Genomic DNA, 19,129 nt, shown 5'->3' on the forward strand with positions numbered 1-19,129 from the left:
TGGAACATTCTCCCTCCCAGCTCTCAGAGGAACCAGCCTTGGAGACAAGAACTGTATGAGGGTGGGGGGAATGTATTAGTCCAGGTAAGTTGTGCCAGCTGCTGTAATAAGCAAGTCCCTGATCTCAGTGGCTTAACACATAGATATTTATTTCTCCATTCATGCAGAATCCCACACTGATACTTCTTCTTTTTTTTTTTTTTTTTTTTTTTTTGCGGTACACGGGCCTCTCACTGTTGTGGCTTCTCCCGTTGCGGAGCACAGGCTGTGGACGCGCAGGCTCAACGGCCATGGTTCACGGGCCCAGCCGCTCTGCAGCATGTGGGATCTTCCCGAACCGGGGCACGAACCCGTGTCCCCTGTATCGGCAGGTGGACTCCCAACCACTGCGCCACCAGGGAAGCCCCACGCTGATACTTCTAGTTGGTGGGCTCCTTCTACAAGGTTGCTAGGGAATCTGGCTCCTTCCACCCTCCCCTAGGCCCTAGGTATCCCCTCCATTTAGTTGGTGAATGAAGGAGATAGAAACTGAGGCTATTGTAGACCAGACCTGGCAGGGGTCTACATCAGTGCTTTTCAAACTTTAACACCTGGGGATCTTGTTAGTGCAGGCTCTGATGAAGGAGGCATGGAGTGGGGAATGAGAATCTGCATTTCTAACAATCTCCCTGGTGATGTCAATGCTGTTGATCCGGGCCCTTGCTTTGAGAATTGAGGAGTGAGAGGCATCACTCCTGCCCATGCCTCATAGCCAGAACTCACTCCTGTGGCTATACCTAATGCAAGGGAAGCAGGGAAATGAAGTTCAGCTGTTTGTGCAGGAGCTGGAGGAGCCAGGGTCAGTAAACAGGCAGGGGGCAGGTAGGGGCCAGGCGATAGGGACCCAGCCCTCCCACGACAGTGGTACCATTGCTGCGGGGAGACCAGGGGGAGGTCCTGACTGGGACGGTAGGCCCCTCGGCAGGCAGCCTTTCTGAACTCCCCGGAAGTGGTGGGGGCGAGAGCCCAGGCCTTCCTTAGTTCAAGGTCCTGTGAGCCACCTGGGACTGGAGCTTGCAGTGGGGATACTGCCTCTCATCTTGGTGCCTGAATCCTGGAAGTGAGCACCCCCTTCTTTTCATCCAATACCCCTTTTGTAGGAGATCAGCCTGGCAGTGGGGGCCCAAAGTACAGTGGACCAGATGGACAGCCCTTTTTAGTCAACACTCCTGCCAGAAAAGGGGTCAGTTCTTCCTCCACTCCACCACTGACTTTCCTTCTGCACGAGGGGTCCTGGTCATCTTTGTCCTCCACCCCGCCCTTTTCTCAGGTGACTCCTGGGAGCGAGGCTCCCCATGCACCCCCATCACCCAGGCCTGCTGCCCCAGGATGCTCTCCCTGGGCCAGAGCCTAGGACAACGCCACGGAGCCAGAGCAGTCCCCAAGCTCACAAGCAGAAGGGAGAAGGGGGCCAGGTCCATGGGTTTTACTACTCCCTCCTTAGATGGGTTCCCTGCGCTGGGCTAGCCTGCGCTGGTGAGACTCTCAGTCCATTGCTCAGCAGGGCCAGGAAACTGGGAGGTGATACCGGGCCAGCGTGGCAGCTGAGAGGGTCCCCCCAGGAGGCAACCTGGGCACTGGCCTCCAGTCTCAGCCAGCCAACTGCGTTGGGATAATGACCCCCCCACACACACACCTCCCCCCAGCCTGTGCATGAGGCACAGGCTCATTCGAAGCGAGGTCTTCGCGGGTCCAGTCACCACCACCAGCACTTTGGTTTTCCTAGAATCTTCTCTGCGCCCCCGATCTGGGGCGGGGGAGGAGTGCGGCGGGTACTGACAAAGCGGAGACAGGTCCTTGCAGGCTGGACAGCCTGGTGGGGGACTGGTGAGGGGTGGGCAGGCTGGACTGGGGGGCAAGACATCGGGGCCGGGCGGGCCGCTCTGGGCCCCAGGCCACCACCCATCTCCTTCCCGGTCCCTGCCCCCGCCCTCCCACGCACCTGCGCTGGCCTCTCCCCAAGCCCTGGGGGCAGCCGGCGGGCGCTGCTGGTAGATCAGAGGACTCGGAGGAGTCGGGCCCAGGGGGAGGGGGCGGGGAATTTCCCCCCACGCCTGCCTGGGCCTGCTCCCCCTCCCCCTTCCCCGCCAGGTGGGGGGGCACCGCTGGGGGAATTCCACCGCGCTGCGAGGGCTCCGGCGAGCCTGGGCTGGGGGTCCTAGGGAGAGGAGGAGGAGAGGAGGGGACAGGCTGGGACCAGGGGCGCAGCTGCCTTCCTCCCCAGACACCAGCTGCCCCTGCCTGTCCCAGACTGAGCGGCCACCATTCCAGCCCGTGGGGCGGGTGCGGGGGCAGGGAGTGGCGCTTCCTCAGGCCAGAGGCGTCGGGACCTGGGAAGGGAGAGGCATGAAGATCCGAAAGAGGGTGTGCGTGTGAGCGTCTCACAATGAATGGGTGACTGAGTGGGAGAGCGTGCCTGCACTTCATTCAGTGAGCTGGGGACTCCGGGTGCCCCGGGGACGTGTGGCCTCGGGAGAGGGTCTTGTGTCTCCCCCATTAGGGTCGTTCTGTCCACCAGCCTGGCCGGGCTTCCTCCACACGCTCCCGCAGGAACCTTCACCGACCCTAAGAGGAGGAAGGGAGGGGAGGCGCGCTCCGGGACACAGAGGGTCCCGGAGATGGGGGGCGGGCGTGGGAGGCGTCTGGACCTGCTGCCTCCTCTCCAGTCTCGGGCGGGGCTTCCCTGCCTCGGTGGTGGGGGGGAGGGAGGGAGGGACCCGGGGGGAGGGACGGCAGGGGGGCAGGAGCCAGCGCGTCGGAGACCTGGGCGAGGGAGACTCAGAGAGCAAGAGGCAGAGGGAGGGGGCGGGTGTGGAAGCCGAGGCAGGACCCCGACCCCGGAGAGGCAGAGACGGAGAACATCCCTGGCCAGAGATCGTTCCTCCGGGGAGACTCCCAGTAGGGGCAGGGTAAGAGAGACGCCTTCAGGGCCAGAAACCCTGGGAGGCAAATACCCCTGGGAGATATTACCCCCCCCCCCGCCCCAGACAGAGAGCGCCTCGCAGAGCGGGGACGAGGACAGACTGTCAGAGGACAACGCCCCCCAGGCCTCCTGGGAGACCCCGGAGCGACCCCAGGGGCGACAAGGGCCTTGTGCGGGCTAGGGCGACCTCTTCTTGGTTGGGGGCGATGGGGACACGGGCCCCGCAGGGCCTCCTCCTCCTTCTCGTGCTCCGGCTGCTGCTGCCACGCGGGGCCTCAGCTGGGAGCCTGCATAGCCCAGGTGAGTCGCGGCCCGGCGACTGGGCCGAGGTCACCATTCCCTCCTCGGCCTCCGCGCCTAGAACCCGAGTCCCACTGGCGAGGGGGCAGAGCAGGTGGTGGCAGCAGCTGGGCAGCCCGAGGGCCCCGTGGGCGCCGGGGGCGCTGGATGGGGAGCCGGGCGGGAGTTGGCGTCGGAGTGTGGGGTGAGGATGCCCGGCAAGGGTCAGGACCTCCCAGGCCCCGCCATCGCCGTGCAGGCCTGTCCGAGTGCTTCCAGGTGAATGGCGCAGACTACCGCGGCCACCAGAACCGCACGGGCCCGCGCGGGGCTGGCCGCCCGTGCCTCTACTGGGACCAGACGCAGCAGCACAGCTACAGCAGCGCCAGCGACCCCCACGGCCGCTGGGGGCTGGGCGCGCACAACTTCTGCCGGTGAGCGGCGGGGCCTTCGCTGGGGCGGGGCTGGGTGCACTATTACAGGCGTTGGCCTGGAGCTGGGCCTCGGCATGGGCGGAGCGGAGGTCTCTGCTGGGCGGGCACAGGGGCCATCTCGCGGGCCTGGGGGCGTGGCTTAAGCGTGGGGTAGAACCTTTTCTGACCTGGGTCGGGCCTTAGGCGAATAACTTCTGCAGAGCCTCAGGTCAGGCCTGGGCACTCAAGGCGCCCATAAGGGCGTGGCGTAGTCAGAGGGCAAACCCCGGAGTGAGGGGCCGGGCCCTTGGCTCACATCTTCTTTTGAGACACATCTACTGGTGGTGACGGAGGGATTGGGGGTTCAGAGCCACAGTTTCGGTCTGAAGCGGCAGGGACCGAGCTGAGCGGGAGGACACTTCCCTGCTGAACCGCAAAGCTTAGGGCTCATCACTTCTGCTTTAAAGCAGGATTCCAAGACAAGGGACTTGGCTGAGGCCCATGGCTGGGTGGAGGGCTAATACTACAAATGGCCTCAAAGTCCTCATAGCCTAGCAACAGCTGAAGACCTAAAATCAGCCCCCAGGGCCCTTTAATGACTTCCCACCGTCTACTCGGAAGTCGACATCCATTCTGGTGGGCAAACCAGAATTTGCTCTAACACACACGGTGGCCATTTTGAGAATAAGCCGTGGGTCAGGACTGGAATTTGCCGTTCTTGGGACGGTAGGATCCCAACTATTTCTTCTGTACCCACAGTAACCCAGATGGTGATGTGCAGCCATGGTGCTACGTGGCCGAGACGGAGGAGGGCATCTACTGGCGCTACTGCGATATTCCCACGTGTCATAGTGAGTGGGCCGGGCTGGACAAGGGTGGAAGCCGGGCTGCCTGGGCAGAGTTCGCTTTTGGAGGAGCCTCACTGAGCCTGACTCTGCTGCCCCCTCAGTGCCTGGGTACCTGGGCTGCTTCGTGGACTCCGGGGCACCCCCGGCCCTCAGCGGCCCCAGCGGCACCTCAACAAAGCTCACGGTCCAGGTGTGCCTTCGCTTCTGCCGCATGAAGGGCTACCAGGTATTGCCCACCTGCCCAGACCAGTGGTGACCCCTGACCTTGACCTCAGGACACAAATCAACTTCCAACTCTGATGCCAAACCTTGACACTGATTTCTGAACCCCCAGCCCGATTCCCACTTCCGACCCCGACCCCTGGCTCCCACCACCCCACCCCCACCCCAGCCCCTGTCTCGGGGGTCACCCAGTCTGTGCTCCCAGTTGGCGGGCGTGGAGGCTGGCTACGCCTGTTTCTGTGGCTCTGAAAGCGACCTGGCCCGGGGACGCCCGACTCCGGCCACAGACTGTGACCAGATCTGCTTTGGCCACCCCGGCCAGCTGTGCGGCGGCGATGGGCGCCTGGGCATCTACGAAGGCGAGGAGTGGGCAGGGATGAGGGTCCCGGGTGAGGGGAAGAATCTGAGTGAGACTCAGCGATGCCGTGACAGGGGGCGGGATCTGGGAAGGGAAGGCGGTAGGTTGGGGGCGGGGCCTAATAAAGGGATTGGGTTGAGGACTGGGCCCGAAAAGGGGACTGGGCTGAACCTGGGGCCAGGGGTCTGGGTCTGAGGACGGGACCTGAGAAAGGAATTGTTTGAGGGCGAGACTTGAGGAGGGGATTAATAGTTTGACAGCGGGGCCTATGGAAGGGGTTGGACGGGGTCGGAGGAGGGAGTTGGACTGAACCTGGGGTGGAGGCGGGGTCCGAAGATGAGGCTGGTCTGTCTGGGGCGGGGCCTAGCTGGGAAGGGGAGGGGCTCTATGTAGAAGGAGCCCGCCGGTCTCCGGGTTCTGACCGCCGGCCCCGCCCACAGTGTCCGTGGGCTCCTGCCAGGGGAACTGGACCGCACCTCAAGGTGTCATCTACTCCCCGGACTTCCCGGACGAGTACGGGCCGGACCGGAACTGTAGCTGGGCGCTGGGCCCTCCGGGCGCCGCCCTGGAGCTCACCTTCCGCCTCTTCGAGCTGGCAGACCCGCGCGACCAGCTGGAGCTGCGCGACGCCGCCTCGGGCAGCCTGCTCCGCGCCTTCGACGGCGCCCGCCCACCGCCGCCGGGGCCGTTGCGCCTGCGCTCCGCCGCACTGCTGCTCACCTTCCGCAGCGACGCTCGCGGCCATGCGCAGGGCTTCGCGCTCACCTACCGTGGTGAGGCCCCGCCGCGTCCCCCCTCAGCCCGCTTCCCCGCCAGCCTGCCTCACACCCCTCTCCGCAGGGCTGCAGGACGCCGACGACCCCGCGCCCCCCAAGGGCTCGGCCCAGACCCCTGCAGGGCCCCCCGACGGGACCAACGTGAGCTGCAGCCCCCGGCCTGGGGCTCCAGAGGCTGCGATTGGGGGTGAGACGGGCGTGGGAGGCGGGAGAGAGTTTGGGGAACAGCCCCTTCCAAGCCCTGTCCTCACCGCACTCGTGTGCCCGCAGCCCAGGTCTTCTTGACGGTGACGGCCGTCTCAGTGCTGCTGCTGCTGCTGCTGTCGCTGCTGCGCCTGCTGCGCGGACGGTGCGCGCTCTGGGGCAGGACCTGAGGGCGGAACTTGCCGGGAGCCTGACGCCCCGCCCCGGTGCCCCGGGGCGAGGGGGGCCCTGGTGGGAAGCTAGGGCCCACGACGGGAACAGGGCTGGAAGGAACTCCTGGGTTCGAGGGACGCGTGGGATCACAAGCCAAGCAAGGTGCTGGAGGTGAGGTTGGTTGGGGGTTCGGCTGACGTCTGCTCCCTCTCTAGGAGCTGCCTGCTGGCTCCGGGTAAAGGGCCCCCAGCGTTGGGGCCTTCCCGGGACCCCGCAAGAAGCTGGGCCGTTTGGTACCGCCGGCCTCGAGGGGTCGCCCTGCCCTGTCCTCCCGGGGACCCCCAGGTTGAGAGTCTAACCGCGAGTTACCGGCCATTGAGCGCCTCCAGCCAGAGTTCCCTGCGCTCACTCATCTCTGCTCTCTGACTCTGGACCCCCAGGGTCCACTGGACCCTCCTGCAGCGGGATAGACTCCTGAGACTCTTTGCCACACACTGTCTACGTTGGCCTTCTGCCCCTTTTAAGTTTGGCAGCTCGGCCTCTAGTCATCTCAAGGAGGCCAGACGTCGGACAGGAAGCATCTGGTGCTATTATTGGGAACCTCACCTGACCCTCGGGGTCCAGATGGTCAAGGTCAAAGGGCAAGAGGAATTCGACTTCCCTCATAAACCTCGATACCTAGGTCTTTGAGCCCCTTCTGGGGTGGTTCTGGACTGCTGCCCAAAGTGAAACGTGAGAGGTCAACAAAAGTGGTCAAAAGACCAATCATAGATTTTGAATAAAGGACCTATTTTGGTACAGGGCTCCGGAATTTCTTACGTGTGGGAAGAGCTATGAGAGTACAGTGACAAGACTGGTTGTGTACATGCAAGTTAAAGGTGTTCATCGCAAAGAGTTTCGTGTAGCAGCCTGGAATGCAGAGGAACCGCGGAAGCGGAAGGATGAGTGGGCGGGGTCCTGGAGAAGGGGAGGAGGTGGAGGCCGGTTGTCAGCAGGGTTAAGCAGAAGAAGGGATGCCTTCGTGGACCTGATTTAGGATGAACCCTGTTGGGGACTGAACTTTCTTCCCTAGCCTCCTGCCCTCTCTCCCTCTCCGTTTCCTGCCCGTCCTGGGCGGGGCCGAAGATGCGCCTTTGGCTTGAACAGTGAGCGACTTTGGCCCAGCCCAAACTCGAAGAAGCCTGGCCCGAAGGGCAGGGCCTCACTGGAGGGCTCCGGGCACGTCAGGCACACCCCTAGAAGCCCGGGAATCTCGGCACGCCTTGCTGCGCTCCGGGGAAGTCGGGCGAGTGGAGATATCACCCGTGTAGTAGGGGCGCGCCGGCTCTAGACCTGACCCGTCCGAAAATCCCGGGTCGGCAGCACCCTGGACAGAGCTCAGGCTGTGGGGTGCTGCAGGGTGGAGGGGCTGTGCCCGGGAGGGTGAATGCCCAAGGGTGAGTCGACCTGGGGGTCGCGCGAAAATCCCGGGCGAAAAGCAAGGGTTGGAACCCGAGCCACCGGGACCCAGAACGTCGGGTCCCAATCCAACAGGCACCCCCATGCAAATGAGACCGGGACCGCATATATTATGCTAAGACGCTGAAGGTCTGGGCGGCTGCCGGGAGGAACCTCCCAGCCGGCCGCGCCCATTGGCCCTTGCAGCCGCAACGTCAGGAGCCCAGAGCGCGAAACCCTGGCGGGATGGCCGGGGCGAGCAGCTGGGGCGGAGTCTGGCGTCCCCTCCCGCGTCCGGCCTCGCCCGTCCTCCAGGCAGCCCAGAGACTACTGGCCGCTGCCGCCGCCACAGCAACCGCCGCGAGCTGTCCCTGCACAGCGCCTGCCAGCCGCACTGCGCTCCGGATTCCTGTGCGTCCCCGGCCTCCGCCCAGGCGTGGGGTCGAGGGGCCCGCGCGTGCGCAGCGCGGGAGGGGCACGGGCCGGGACCCCCGGGCCAGCGCGTGCGCGGACCGAGCACTGGGAGGTGGGCGGGCGCAGGGATGAGGCTCCGGGTGCTGTTGGCCCGCTGAGGAGACCCGGGGGCAAGAGGAGCGCGGACCGACTTCGCCCGGCCTGGCCATGGCGTTCCTGGCCGGGCCGCGCCTGCTGGACTGGGCCAGCTCGCCGCCGCACCTGCAGTTCAACAAGTTCGTGCTCACTGGCTACCGGCCGGCCAGCAGCGGCTCGGGCTGCCTGCGTAGCCTCTTCTACATGCACAACGAGCTGGGCAACATCTACACGCACGGTGAGCCGCGCCCCGCATCCCCCATCTGCGGCAGCCCTGCCCGCGCCGGGCCGGGGGCCCGAAGGCCGAGGAGAGCCCCAGCGCCCAGGTCCTGGGCTGCCCCGGCCCTGGCACGGCCAGGAGCCGCGGTGACAAAGCTGCCATTGTGCCGATCGTCGCTGCCCGCTTCTGCTCCCCCGGCGGGGCCCCCGGGGCAGGCGAGGGAAGCAGAGTCGGAGACCGAATCCGCTTAATCCCTCTGAGCCCTGGGAATAAGGAATTTGGTTTCCGGCCGCTTCGTAATCCCTGCGCCCTGGCACCCTCTACCGCCAGCACCCGTCCCGGAGATGGGTGTTGACTTTGGCGAGGAGGGGCCCAGGAGGAGAAGCTAGGCCCCGGCCGCTTTGCCGCCCCCGCCCGCCCATAGCAGCCCAGCCGCCGGGCTCCGCCTGGTGGCGGCTCCTTCCCCCCTCCGACCCCGCCCCGGGCCCCTCCTCCACGGCCCCGCGGAACTGTGCTGACACAGCCTTGCCCGTCCTTGGCCTACCCGGGTGGAGAGAGGGGCCCTGAGTGCGCTGGGCCCAGCCTTGGTACCTGCCCCCTGGGGATCTGTGGCCTGGCTAGACCCTGCCAAGAGTGGGCAGTCAGCGGCCACAGCCTGCCAGTGCCGACCTTTGACCCATGTGAGGGCAATGCCAAAGTGCCTGCAGGAAGTGGTAGGAATGGTTCTGAAGGCCTGGACTGGGAGGACTGGAACTCCCTGAAAAGGTGCCTGGGTAGAAGATGGAACAGGGTTCTTTCAGCCCCCTGCCTTGCCTGGCCTCACCTGCTCTGGTGGACAAAAAGGCCCACAGCCTCCATCTGTCTGGTCCCTTCTGGAGAGGAGAGGACATAGGGATTGGGAGGAGCAAGATAAGTGGCCCTGGGATCTGTTGTCATTGCCTACATGTCGGGATTCAGAACTCACCTTGAGATCATGCCCCCTCTGGCTTCTGCTGATATACCTAGGCCAGACTGGGGAGTGGGGGCCCCCTGCTTTCCTGGTAAGTGGTGTGGTGGCTGCAAGGGTGAGACCAGCTTGGGAGTCAGACTGCCCGGGGCTCTGTGCTGCTTCATTGCTTACTTGCTGGGGTTCCCTGGGGCAGGTTACTCAGTTTCCTCACCCATAAAGTGGGGATAATGGTCTCCCCTTCCCAGAACTATTGTGAGCTCTGCTAAATAAAGTTACTGAAAGCCCAGAGCCTGCCTCTGTCCAGGGCCGGCCAAGAGTTGGCCAACAGCCTTGTCAGGACCTGTCTTGCTCCTATCCCTCTAGCCTGTGGCCTCATTGAGGACATGACTTGTCCTCAATGCTGAAGCTGTCTGATGGAAAACTGTCTCCCTCCCCCAGGGCTGGCCCTGCTGGGCTTCCTGGTGCTGCTGCCCATGACCTTGCCCTGGGGTCAGCTGGGCAAGGATGGCTGGCTGTGGGGCACACACTGTGTAGCCTGCCTGGCACCCCCTGCAGGCTCTGTGCTCTATCACCTCTTCATGTGCCACAAAGGGGGCAGCCCTGTGTACACTCGGCTCCTTGCCCTGGATATGTGTGGGGTCTGCCTCGTCAACACCCTCGGTGAGCCAAGGGATGGGGTGGGGGGCGGAGGGCTTGAAGGATGGGAGCTGGGGGTCGGGTACACTCACATGAGCCTGAGATAGAAAGGGCAGGTATCAGGGAAACTGGAAGGAAAAAAAAAAGGGACAAGGGCAGGTGGACCCCCAGACTGATGTGCCCTCTCCTGCCTCTCTCCTCTGTGCAGGGGCCCTGCCCATCATCCACTGCACCCTGGCCTGCAGGCCCTGGCTGCGCCCAGCTGCCCTGGTGGCCTACACCGTGTTGTCGGGTGTGGCAGGCTGGAGGGCCCTCACCGCCCCCTCCACCAGTACCCGGCTCCGCGCTTTTGGCTGGCAGGCTGGCGCCCGCCTCCTGGTATTTGGGGCCCGGGGAGTGGGGCTGGGCTCTGGGGCTCCAGGCTCCCTGCGCTGCTACCTGCGCATGGATGCACTGGCACTGCTTGGGGGGCTGGTGAACGTGGCCCGCCTGCCAGAGCGCTGGGGACCAGGCCGCTTCGACTACTGGGGTAACTCACACCAGATCATGCACCTGCTCAGCGTGGGCTCCATCCTCCAGCTGCACGCTGGCGTCGTGCCTGACCTGCTCTGGGCCGCCCGGCACATCTGCCCCCCGGACTGAGCCACCTCCCGCCCACCATGCCGGCCTGCTCACAGTCTTCTAGGGCCAACAGCACCATGCTGGTTCCCTGGATGCTTCCAGCAAATGGGACTTCCTAGCGGGGAGCCCTCGTCTGTTCATCCATTCTTCCCTGTGGACTAGCCTCTTTTACTCACACGTTGGAGCTCCACTTCCCCTTCCTGCCTTCTTCCACGGGACTTACAGGCTGAAAGGAAACCTTCCCTTCTCTGGGCCTGTTTTTACCCTCTGTGACCTGTGAGGTTTGGGCCAAAGGGACAGTTGGGATCCTGCCAGCCCAGAGCCATCACCCACCCTGACCCTCACATAAGGCACCTCACAGCTGCCTAGCCCAGCCTCCTGCCCTCTGTCTGTGCACCCTGCATGCTGGCCCTCCCAGCAGCCCGTTCTCCCTGCTGTTCTCCAGAGACTGTGGAATGAGGGGTCTGGACAACAGGACTAGCCTCTTATCCCAGGACCTAGGGGCAGGAGGGTGGTGGCTGCTGCTTTTTCCAGGCAACTGGCACAGAGATGTAAAGAGCTGAATGGCCCTGGACCCAGGCCCCACTGAGCTGAGGGCACCTTCCACCTTGAGTGCTCTGAAAGCTCGACCTGCCCAGCAGGGACGTGCCTGCTCAGGAAATCTTTACTCCACGCAGTGGGTGACTCCCAGCTCCAGTCTGCCAGCCTGGGGCTTGGGGCCTTGCAGCAGAGCTCAGCCTTGGCCCGTCGCAGGGCCCTTAGACCCTGGGCAACGTCAGTAAGCGCCATGTTGCCACGCAAGCAAGCTTGGGTACTCCCAAGATTCAAATACCTTTTATTAGACACGGCCAGGCAGAAGGGACCACTGGAGTTTCCAGAGGGACCCCAGCCTCCAGGAGGATGGAGGGAAGGGGCTAAGAGGTTAAAAGTGCCGAGCCTGGGCCCGTGGGCTCAGGTTGGGCCCAGTGAGTCCTCAAACAGGCTGAGGAGGTTCCGAGGCTCAAAGGCGGGGAAGGTGCCCTGTGGGGGCTCTGAGTCAATGTCACTTAGGTCCAGAGAATCCCTAGGGGGAGAGAAGAAAAGAGAGAAATGACTCTCAGGATCTGAAAGCTGCCCCCTCCCACCCCCTGGGACCCTGGGCCTGCTCACCTCAGAGTGTACCTGCCCCAGGGGGCAGGGGAGCCACTGCAGGGGGTGGAGGTGCTCCCGGCAGCCCTGGCCAGGATGGCCTCTGGAGAGAGCGAGGGCCTGCAGGGGGTAGGCAAGACAAGCAGGGTGTCGAGGGGAGGGGAGGAGGCCACGGCTGGGTGGGAGCAGCAACACCAATCCTGACCCTATGCGGGCTCCGGGCTCCTGCCTGACACAGGCAGGTGCCATTCTCGGACAATGGGCATTGGTGGACATTGAAAGAGCACTCTGACAACTTCTAAAGTCTACCTGACCACACTCAAATGCCACCTCGGTCCCTTTTCAGAACACATGGGCTCTGACTGAGCTGACTTTGAAATGACCTTGTGGTAACTGAAGCTCATCTGGCACTTTGTCTGCTATAAAGCAGCCCCATGGCAATGGGGTGACATTCTTGTAAGGAAGGGGTTAATGGCGTGATTCCTTCTGAGAACTGTCTGCCCTGAGCTTGTGGTTTCCTTTGCAGTAGTTTCTTAATTACAGCCTCTCACTTGGCCACTAGGCACCTGGGACTAAGGAATTCCTCCCAGGGTGGGCACTCACCAGGCTCTGGGGTTTTACGCCCTGAGAGGAAGGATAACGCCTTGCCCTTGGGTACTGGCAGCCTCTGGGGGGTGTGGGCTGCACCGCCTGCCTTTCCCAGCGGGTGCTGTGGCCCCTGTGCTGCTCCCCAGCATGGCAGCACCCTCACTGTGAGGTTGCCAGTTCGCCCTGCTCCATACGGCCTCTGGTCCACACACTGAGATTAGAAGAAACAACTGCACTCAAACTAGGCCAGGCCGCACCCCCACCAGCCTTGGTTTCCTTCCCGGGGTTTGATGGGGGCCAGGTTTGTGGGAGGGATGCCGGTTCACTACTAATTCCCATGGGCCTGGGGCCTGGGGCCTGGGCCTCGGGCGTGGGGTTTGGCCATGCTGACGGCCCATCTCCCCCAACTCCCAGCTGCCTGCCCGGAGTCCTCACCCACCCTATGCTGTCGTCATCCCAGTTGCTGGCGAGGCTGCTGTCCAGGAGGAGGCTGCAGGGCGGCGAGCCAGGCGGGGTGGCCGGCGGACCCAAGGGCTGCAGCCAGCTGGCAGGGTGTGCCAACCCGTGCCAGAGCCAGCACAGCAGGGAAAGCAGGGCCTGTGGAGACAGGGGGCCAAGGGAGGATAGGCAGACCCTGGGCCAGGGAACAGAGCAGGACCGCCCATCACCTTCCCTGGCTTACCTGCCACAGGGCCCACCCTCGACTGAGGGCCTCGGCAGCCATGTACCACAGGACGGTCCAGGGCCGCGGCTGCCTGAGCATGGGCAGGGCCAGCAGGGCCTCGGCTGTGGCCCGCAGCTTGGGGTCAGGTTCCAGCATCATGGTGAGGACGGAACGCAGCTCAGAAGACAGGCCTGTCCCCGGGGCAGGGCCACATCAGGGGTGATGGGGCCTTGAGCCTGGCAGTCCCTTGCCACCAGCCACCCTCCCATGAGAGCCTGCCCTCCAATCCTCTCCCCCCACTCACCAGCAGTGAACTCAGGGGGCAGGTAGCCCTGGCGCAGCTGCTGCCAGCCCTCCCCACCATGGGGCAGCTCCATGTTGCACGCCACCTCCAGGATGGTGAGACCCAGACTGGGAGGAACAGGGACAGAAGAGGGGCAGCGTTGACCTCGAGACACAGAACCCAGAGCCTCAGGCTACCCCCAAGAAGAGGGGTAGGAAAGGGATGCTATCTTCCACCATGAGCCAGGGAGGCAGGGAAGGAGGGGCTGGGGGCCCTGAGAAGGTCTCAGCAGGGCTGATGATGGGGACTACATCATGGAGCACAGACCCCGGGCCCAGCGTAGCCCACACACCACCTACCCCCCCACCCCGCCCCCATAGGACCGGCACTCTGGTCGCTCTAGTTAACAGTGATGTTATCATCCTGTTGATGTGACTGGATGCTACTGTCAGAAGCAGAGCAGTGGTGACCAGCATGGACCTTGGAACCCAGCGCCTGGTCCAGGCCCAGCCTCACCACCTGCTCACTGTGGACTTGGGGAAAGTCCCTTAACCTGCTGTGCCCAATTCCCCTGTAAATGGAGTAATAATAGTCCCTCCCTTGGAGGTGTGGTGAAATGAGTGAAGAGACAAGTGAATCAGGTAAAGTGGCTCCAGAGGGTTCTCTGATTAGACAGCTTAACTCTCCAGACCCCTCTCAACTAGAGGGCGGGACTCCCAACCCCTTGGGGAAGCGTCTCTCATCAAGTCTTCCTGACTTTGGGCTAGGATGGTGACCCTTTGCTGACCACTCCCCCGCCCACCAGGAAGAGCCTCCCACGTCAAGCCCTACCTGAACACATCTGCCGCTGTCCCATAAGAGCCTTGAAGCAGCTCGGGGGCCATGTAGCGAGGGTCTCCCTCCTGGGCCTCGCTAGCTCCGGATGCACCCAGCTCCACCAGCAGCCCAAAGTCACCTAGCTTGCAGCGGTCCCGGGGCCCCAGGAAGATATTGGCGGGCTTGACGTCAAGGTGGACCAGGCCTTGGCTGTGCAGGTGGGCCAAGGCCAGCAGGGTGTCCCGCAGGTAGCCCCAGACCTGGGCCTCGGGCAGGCTGGCGCCCCAGGCCTCACAGTGCTGCTGTAGGCTGGGCCCACACAGCTCTGTCTGCAGGTATAGGATGCCGCCCTCCTCCCAGGCTTGCTTCAGCCGCACGCAGCACGGGTGCTGCCCCACCTTCTCATGGCCGCCGACCTCGGCCAGCTTGCGGGCCCGGTCCTTGGGGCCCCGGAAAGGCGACATGCAGCGCTTCACGGCATAGAGCCGGCCGTCTTCCTTGGAGCGCACCTGGAAGCGAGGGGGCACAACCACTCAGGAGGACAACCCAGAAGATTCTGTTAAGATTTCACGTGTGCGGAAGGTATGGCACGGCAGCTACCTTAGAGTGACCCCCACGTGTGCAAGAGCAAAGCTGGACAAATCTTCACCCCAGGTGCTGGTTTGCTGGAGACCCAGCGACAGAAGAGACAGGGCAGACCTCTAAGTACAGGCCCAGGAGGATACGTTAAGTAAAAAAGCTGCCTACAGAACAGCACGGGCAGTGTGGTCTGCCATGCGGCATATGAGATGGGTTTGTTTCTATCTGATCAACTCCAGAGAAGTACAGAGAAAAGTCTGGAAGGAAGAACGCCCACCTGAGAATCACCGTGGTTTCCCCTGACCTAGGGGCCTCTGTACTTTTTAACAAAATTGTCTTCATGTAGTACTTGTGTAAGGAAAACTACCATTTTAGAGGAAATACACATGATTGGAAAATATATTTAAGAAACAAAAGGTGGCATGGAGGTGTCGCCTGAGTGCCTGCAGCTGGAGGGAGGTGGGGTGGGCACCGCACTGGGGGCGGGGGGTGGCCTGGCTCCGGGGCCTTGTGGAGCTTGCCAAGACCCCCACACGGCTGGCACCAGGCAGGAGGAGGTGGCAGGTAGGAGCCATCGCAAGGTGTGCCAGGCTCTGGACAAGGGGAAAGTGTGTACTGAGGGGGCCTCAGAGGGGCCTGCATGGAGGGTTATGAGAAAGCGGCCAAGTCCCGCACTGAGGGGAGCCTGCCAGCCCAAGAGGTGGGCCGTCAGGGGAAAGGAGGGGAACAGGTTTCCCAGGACACTGTCCCATCCCAGCCAGGGTGGTGAGGCGGCAGGGGGTTACCCCAGACAGGCCTGGGGAGCTGTTACTGACTCACCTTGAAGACCTCTCCATAAGAGCCGTGGCCCAGGCGGCCAAGCCTGTGGAAACTCTGCTGGAAGAAGGACTCCGGCCGGCTCGGGTCATACCCAGGGCTCTGCAGGGGCTCAGAGGCTCGGCCTCGGAACGACACCCGCCGGGGCTGGGGCTGATGCCAGCCTGGGGTCCGAGGAGGGAAGAGGCGGCTGATGGGGATGCTGCCCTTGGCAGGGGGCCGGGGCGGGAGGCTCCGACTGACACCCCGAGGCCTCTTGAGGGAGAAGCCAGGTTCTGCATGGCGGAAGTAGGCTGGGACCGGGACTGGGGTGCCACTCAGGGGTGGCGGGTTGCCCTCTTCGGGCACAGGCATGTCCAGCACAGGAGCCCCCTTGGGGCAGAGTTCAGAACAGTGTGTCACTCAGAACAGCACCGGGTCCTATGGCCCCAAAGAGGCTGCAGAAGAGAGCGGAGTCTACACCACACACACACACTCTGCTTTACGCATGGAGGCGGTGGCCACAACAAGCACCTGGTGGGAAAAGGTATATAAATGTATGCACGCCTGCAGGTGGTCACCTGCACCTTGGGGGTTAGAGACACATAGACTGAAAACCACGGGGTCGTGTCCTGGAGGTTCCCACAGTCCAGCAGAGGTTAAACCAAGGCATGTTCTGGAGCCAGACCACACCTGTGGGCACATCCCTTCCTTGTTTGGCCCTAAAATATCCCACCTGGGGGAATTCCCTGGCGGTCCTGTGGTTAGGACTCAGCACTTTCACTGCCATGACCCAGGATTCAATCCCTGGTTGGGGAACTAACATGCCGCAAGCAGGGTGGCATGGCAGACAAACAAACAAACAGACAAATAGATAAATAAATAAATAGATAAATAAATAAATAAATAAAAGATGGCCAAAAAACTAAATAAATAAAAATTAAAACAAAAAGAAAAAATCAAGGGACTTCCCTGGTGGCACAGTGGTTAAGATTCCGCACTCCCAATGCAGGAGGCCCGGGTTCAATTCCTGGTCAGGGAACTAGATCCCACATGCATGCCGCAACTAAGAGTTTGCATGCCACAACTAAGGAGTCTGCTGGCCGCAACTAAGACCTGGTGCAACCAGAAAAAAAAAAAAAAATCCAACCTCTTCCAAGACTGTAAGGTAGAAATATTAACACAGGTCTGCTATCCCTTATCTCCAATTCCAAAGGAAAAAAGAAAGTCTAGGGCTTCCCTGGTGGCACAGTGGTTAAAAATCCACCTGCCAATGCAAGGGACATGGGTTCGATCCCTGGTCCGGGAAGATCCCACATGCTGCGGAGCAACTAAGCCCATGTGCCACAACTACTGAAGCCCACGCACCTAGAGCCCATGCTCCACAAGAGAAGCCACCTCAATGAGAAGCCCGTGCACTGCAATAAAGAGTAGCCCCCGCTCGACGCAACTAAAGAAAGCCCGCGTGCAGCAACGAAGACCCAACGCAGCCAAAAATAAATAAATAAATAAATTTATATATTAAAAAAAAAAAAAAAAAAGGGCTTCCCTGGTGGCGCAGTGGTTGAGAGTCCGCCTGCCGATGCAGGGGACACGGGTTTGTGCCCCGGTCCAGGAAGATCCCACATGCCGTGAAGCGGCTAGGCCCGTGAGCCATGGCCGCTGAGCCTGCGCGTCCGGAGCCTGTGCTCCGCAATGGGAGAGGCCACAACAGTGAGGCCCGCGTACCGCAAAAAAAAAAAAAAGAAAGTCTGAATTTCAAATTTCTTTCTTGTTTCCTTTTTCGTAGTTGAGGTGCTAAAACTCAGTTAGTGGGGTTTCACTTCCAGCTCCATGTAGCAGAGGCTATATTTCAGCTGAGTATAGCAGAGAGGCTGGGGGCTTCCTCCTTTCACCAGCCCCTACTCAGAGAGACAGGCACCACTGTCCCTGTCCCCAGCTCCAGAGCTATGGCTCAGGAGATTCTGGCCGGGGAGAGGCAGGCCGTGAAACAGAGAGCTCTGTTGCAAAAAACTGCAAAAAACTGACTTGATTAGAAGCAGAGTGTGAGAAGTTCAAGCCTAAAGGCCCTCTCAAAATCAGTGGAGGTTTTGGTACTAAGCAATTAGGAGGAGGCTGGTACCTCCATTAGCACTACAAGTGAACCACAGGACAACTAGTTTACCAGAGAGAACTGGGGAAAGAGACAGCTAAGAAGAGGCTTCCTGGGGTCAGAACAAACCTTAAACACTGAACTCCAAAGCTACCCCTTTAGGGACTTCCCTGGTGGCACAGTGGTTAAGAATCTGCCTGCCAATACAGGGGACATGGGTTCGAGCCCTAGTCCGGGAAAGATCCCACATGCACCACAACTACTGAAGCCCATGCACCTAGAGCCTGTGCTCCACAACGAGAGAAGCCACGGCAATGAGAAGCCCAAGCACCGCAACGAAGTGTAGCCACATGCAGCAACGAAGACCCAACACAGCCAAAAAAAAAAAAAAAAAAAAGCTACCCTTTTAAGGCCCAAATTTGACTGGATCAGTCTATGGAGCAATTGATGCTCCAGGGCACTGTCAAAAACAACAGAGCAATCATCCAGCAATTGGTGGGGCCTGACAGCTGGGTATGATCAGGGAAAAGACAAACAGAGCCCCCCTAAAACCACTAGTGTCCCAGGGTGACTGTGCACATGCCCAAGGCTGGGCCCTCTGAGGAGCAAAGTCAAAGGCTTCACATTGTTTAGAAAAGAGACATCACTACAGTGGTCCAGCCAGCCACTAAACAAGCAAAAACAATCCCAAGCCCCCATGGATAGGGTGAGGAACCAATATTCACAGTTGCTACAACATATCTAAAATGTCAAAGAAAAATTACAAGATATGCAAAGACACAGGAGACTGTGACCCATACACAGGAAAAAAAACATACAGCAAAAACTCCCTGTAAGAGAGACCAGATGTCAGATTTAACAGACAGACTTCACAGTAGCCACTATAAATATGTACAAAGAACCAAAGGAAACCACACTTGAAGAAGTAAAGGAAACACAATGACAACATCTCATTAAATAGAGAATATCAATAATGAGATAGAAATTATAAAAGAACCAAATGCATAGTTGAAAAGTACAATGTCACTGAAATGAAAAAATTCACTGGAGGGGTTCAACAATAGATTTGAACTGGCAGAAGAAATAATCAGTGAACTTGAAGATAGTTTGATAGAAATTATGTAATCTGAAAAACAGACAAAGAAAAGGGAACCAAGCCTCAGAGAAATGTTAGGACAGCATTAAGTGAATCAACATATGCATGATGGGTACACCAGAGGAGAGAAGAGAAGGAGCTGGAAAAGTATGGATTAAAACTTTCCAAATGTGATTTTAAAAATATTAACATAGCCAAGAAGCTCAATGAACTTCAAGTAGGATAAATGCAGAGATCCACTCACAGATGCACCATATTAAAACTGCTGAAAAACAAAAACAAGGGGAAAATCTTGAGAGGAGCAAGAGAAAATGACTCATCACTGACAACCCCCCCCCCCATAAGATTAACTGTTAACTTCTCAAAAGAAACAATAGAGGCCAGAAGGAAGTGGGATGACATATTCAAGCACTAGGGGGAAAATTTGTCAACCAAGAATCCTATATCCAATGAAACTATCT

General features: G+C 60.5%; 3 protein-coding genes across 10 annotated transcripts; 2 read left to right on the forward strand and 1 right to left on the reverse strand.

Annotated features, from left to right (window-relative positions):
* Positions 1 to 3,168: 3,168 nt before the first annotated feature.
* On the forward strand, positions 3,169 to 7,018 carry KREMEN2 (kringle containing transmembrane protein 2; the record flags this gene model as incomplete). Of its 4 annotated transcripts, none has more annotated exons than XM_079719158.1 (9): positions 3,169 to 3,262; positions 3,501 to 3,675; positions 4,414 to 4,505; positions 4,604 to 4,728; positions 4,930 to 5,083; positions 5,523 to 5,855; positions 5,923 to 6,045; positions 6,129 to 6,207; positions 6,431 to 7,018. In XM_079719158.1, 9 exons carry the CDS (start codon positions 3,169 to 3,171, stop codon positions 6,639 to 6,641), a joined length of 1,386 nt encoding a protein of 461 aa, XP_079575284.1. In that variant the 3' UTR covers positions 6,642 to 7,018. The 4 variants fall into 4 exon arrangements, with proteins under 4 accessions (XP_079575284.1, XP_079575285.1, XP_079575286.1 ...); XM_079719159.1 differs by having other exon boundaries at positions 5,047 to 5,083; XM_079719160.1 differs by lacking the exon at positions 6,129 to 6,207.
* Positions 7,019 to 8,201: 1,183 nt separating this feature from the next.
* PAQR4 (progestin and adipoQ receptor family member 4) lies at positions 8,202 to 10,648 on the forward strand (the record flags this gene model as incomplete). 4 transcript variants are annotated; one of them, XM_079719685.1, is made up of 4 exons in its annotated part: positions 8,202 to 8,439; positions 9,809 to 10,030; positions 10,215 to 10,384; positions 10,586 to 10,648. In XM_079719685.1, exons 1-4 carry the CDS (start codon positions 8,274 to 8,276, stop codon positions 10,646 to 10,648), a joined length of 621 nt encoding a protein of 206 aa, XP_079575811.1. In that variant the 5' UTR covers positions 8,202 to 8,273. The 4 variants fall into 4 exon arrangements, with proteins under 4 accessions (XP_079575811.1, XP_079575809.1, XP_079575810.1 ...); XM_079719683.1 differs by having other exon boundaries at positions 10,215 to 10,648; XM_079719684.1 differs by having other exon boundaries at positions 9,926 to 10,030; positions 10,215 to 10,648.
* Positions 10,649 to 11,442: 794 nt separating this feature from the next.
* Positions 11,443 to 15,855, reverse strand: PKMYT1 (protein kinase, membrane associated tyrosine/threonine 1; the record flags this gene model as incomplete). Of its 2 annotated transcripts, XM_079719783.1 has the most annotated exons (7): positions 11,443 to 11,690; positions 11,777 to 11,875; positions 12,783 to 12,940; positions 13,026 to 13,198; positions 13,312 to 13,418; positions 14,122 to 14,615; positions 15,505 to 15,855. In XM_079719783.1, the coding sequence occupies 7 exons, from the start codon at positions 15,853 to 15,855 to the stop codon at positions 11,579 to 11,581; spliced, it is 1,494 nt and encodes a 497-aa protein (XP_079575909.1). In that variant the 3' UTR covers positions 11,443 to 11,578. The 2 variants fall into 2 exon arrangements, with proteins under 2 accessions (XP_079575909.1, XP_079575910.1); XM_079719784.1 differs by lacking the exon at positions 11,777 to 11,875.
* Positions 15,856 to 19,129: the final 3,274 nt, after the last annotated feature.

This window comes from Hyperoodon ampullatus, assembly GCF_949752795.1.
Source record: "Hyperoodon ampullatus genome assembly, chromosome: 14".
NCBI lineage: Eukaryota > Metazoa > Chordata > Mammalia > Artiodactyla > Ziphiidae > Hyperoodon > Hyperoodon ampullatus.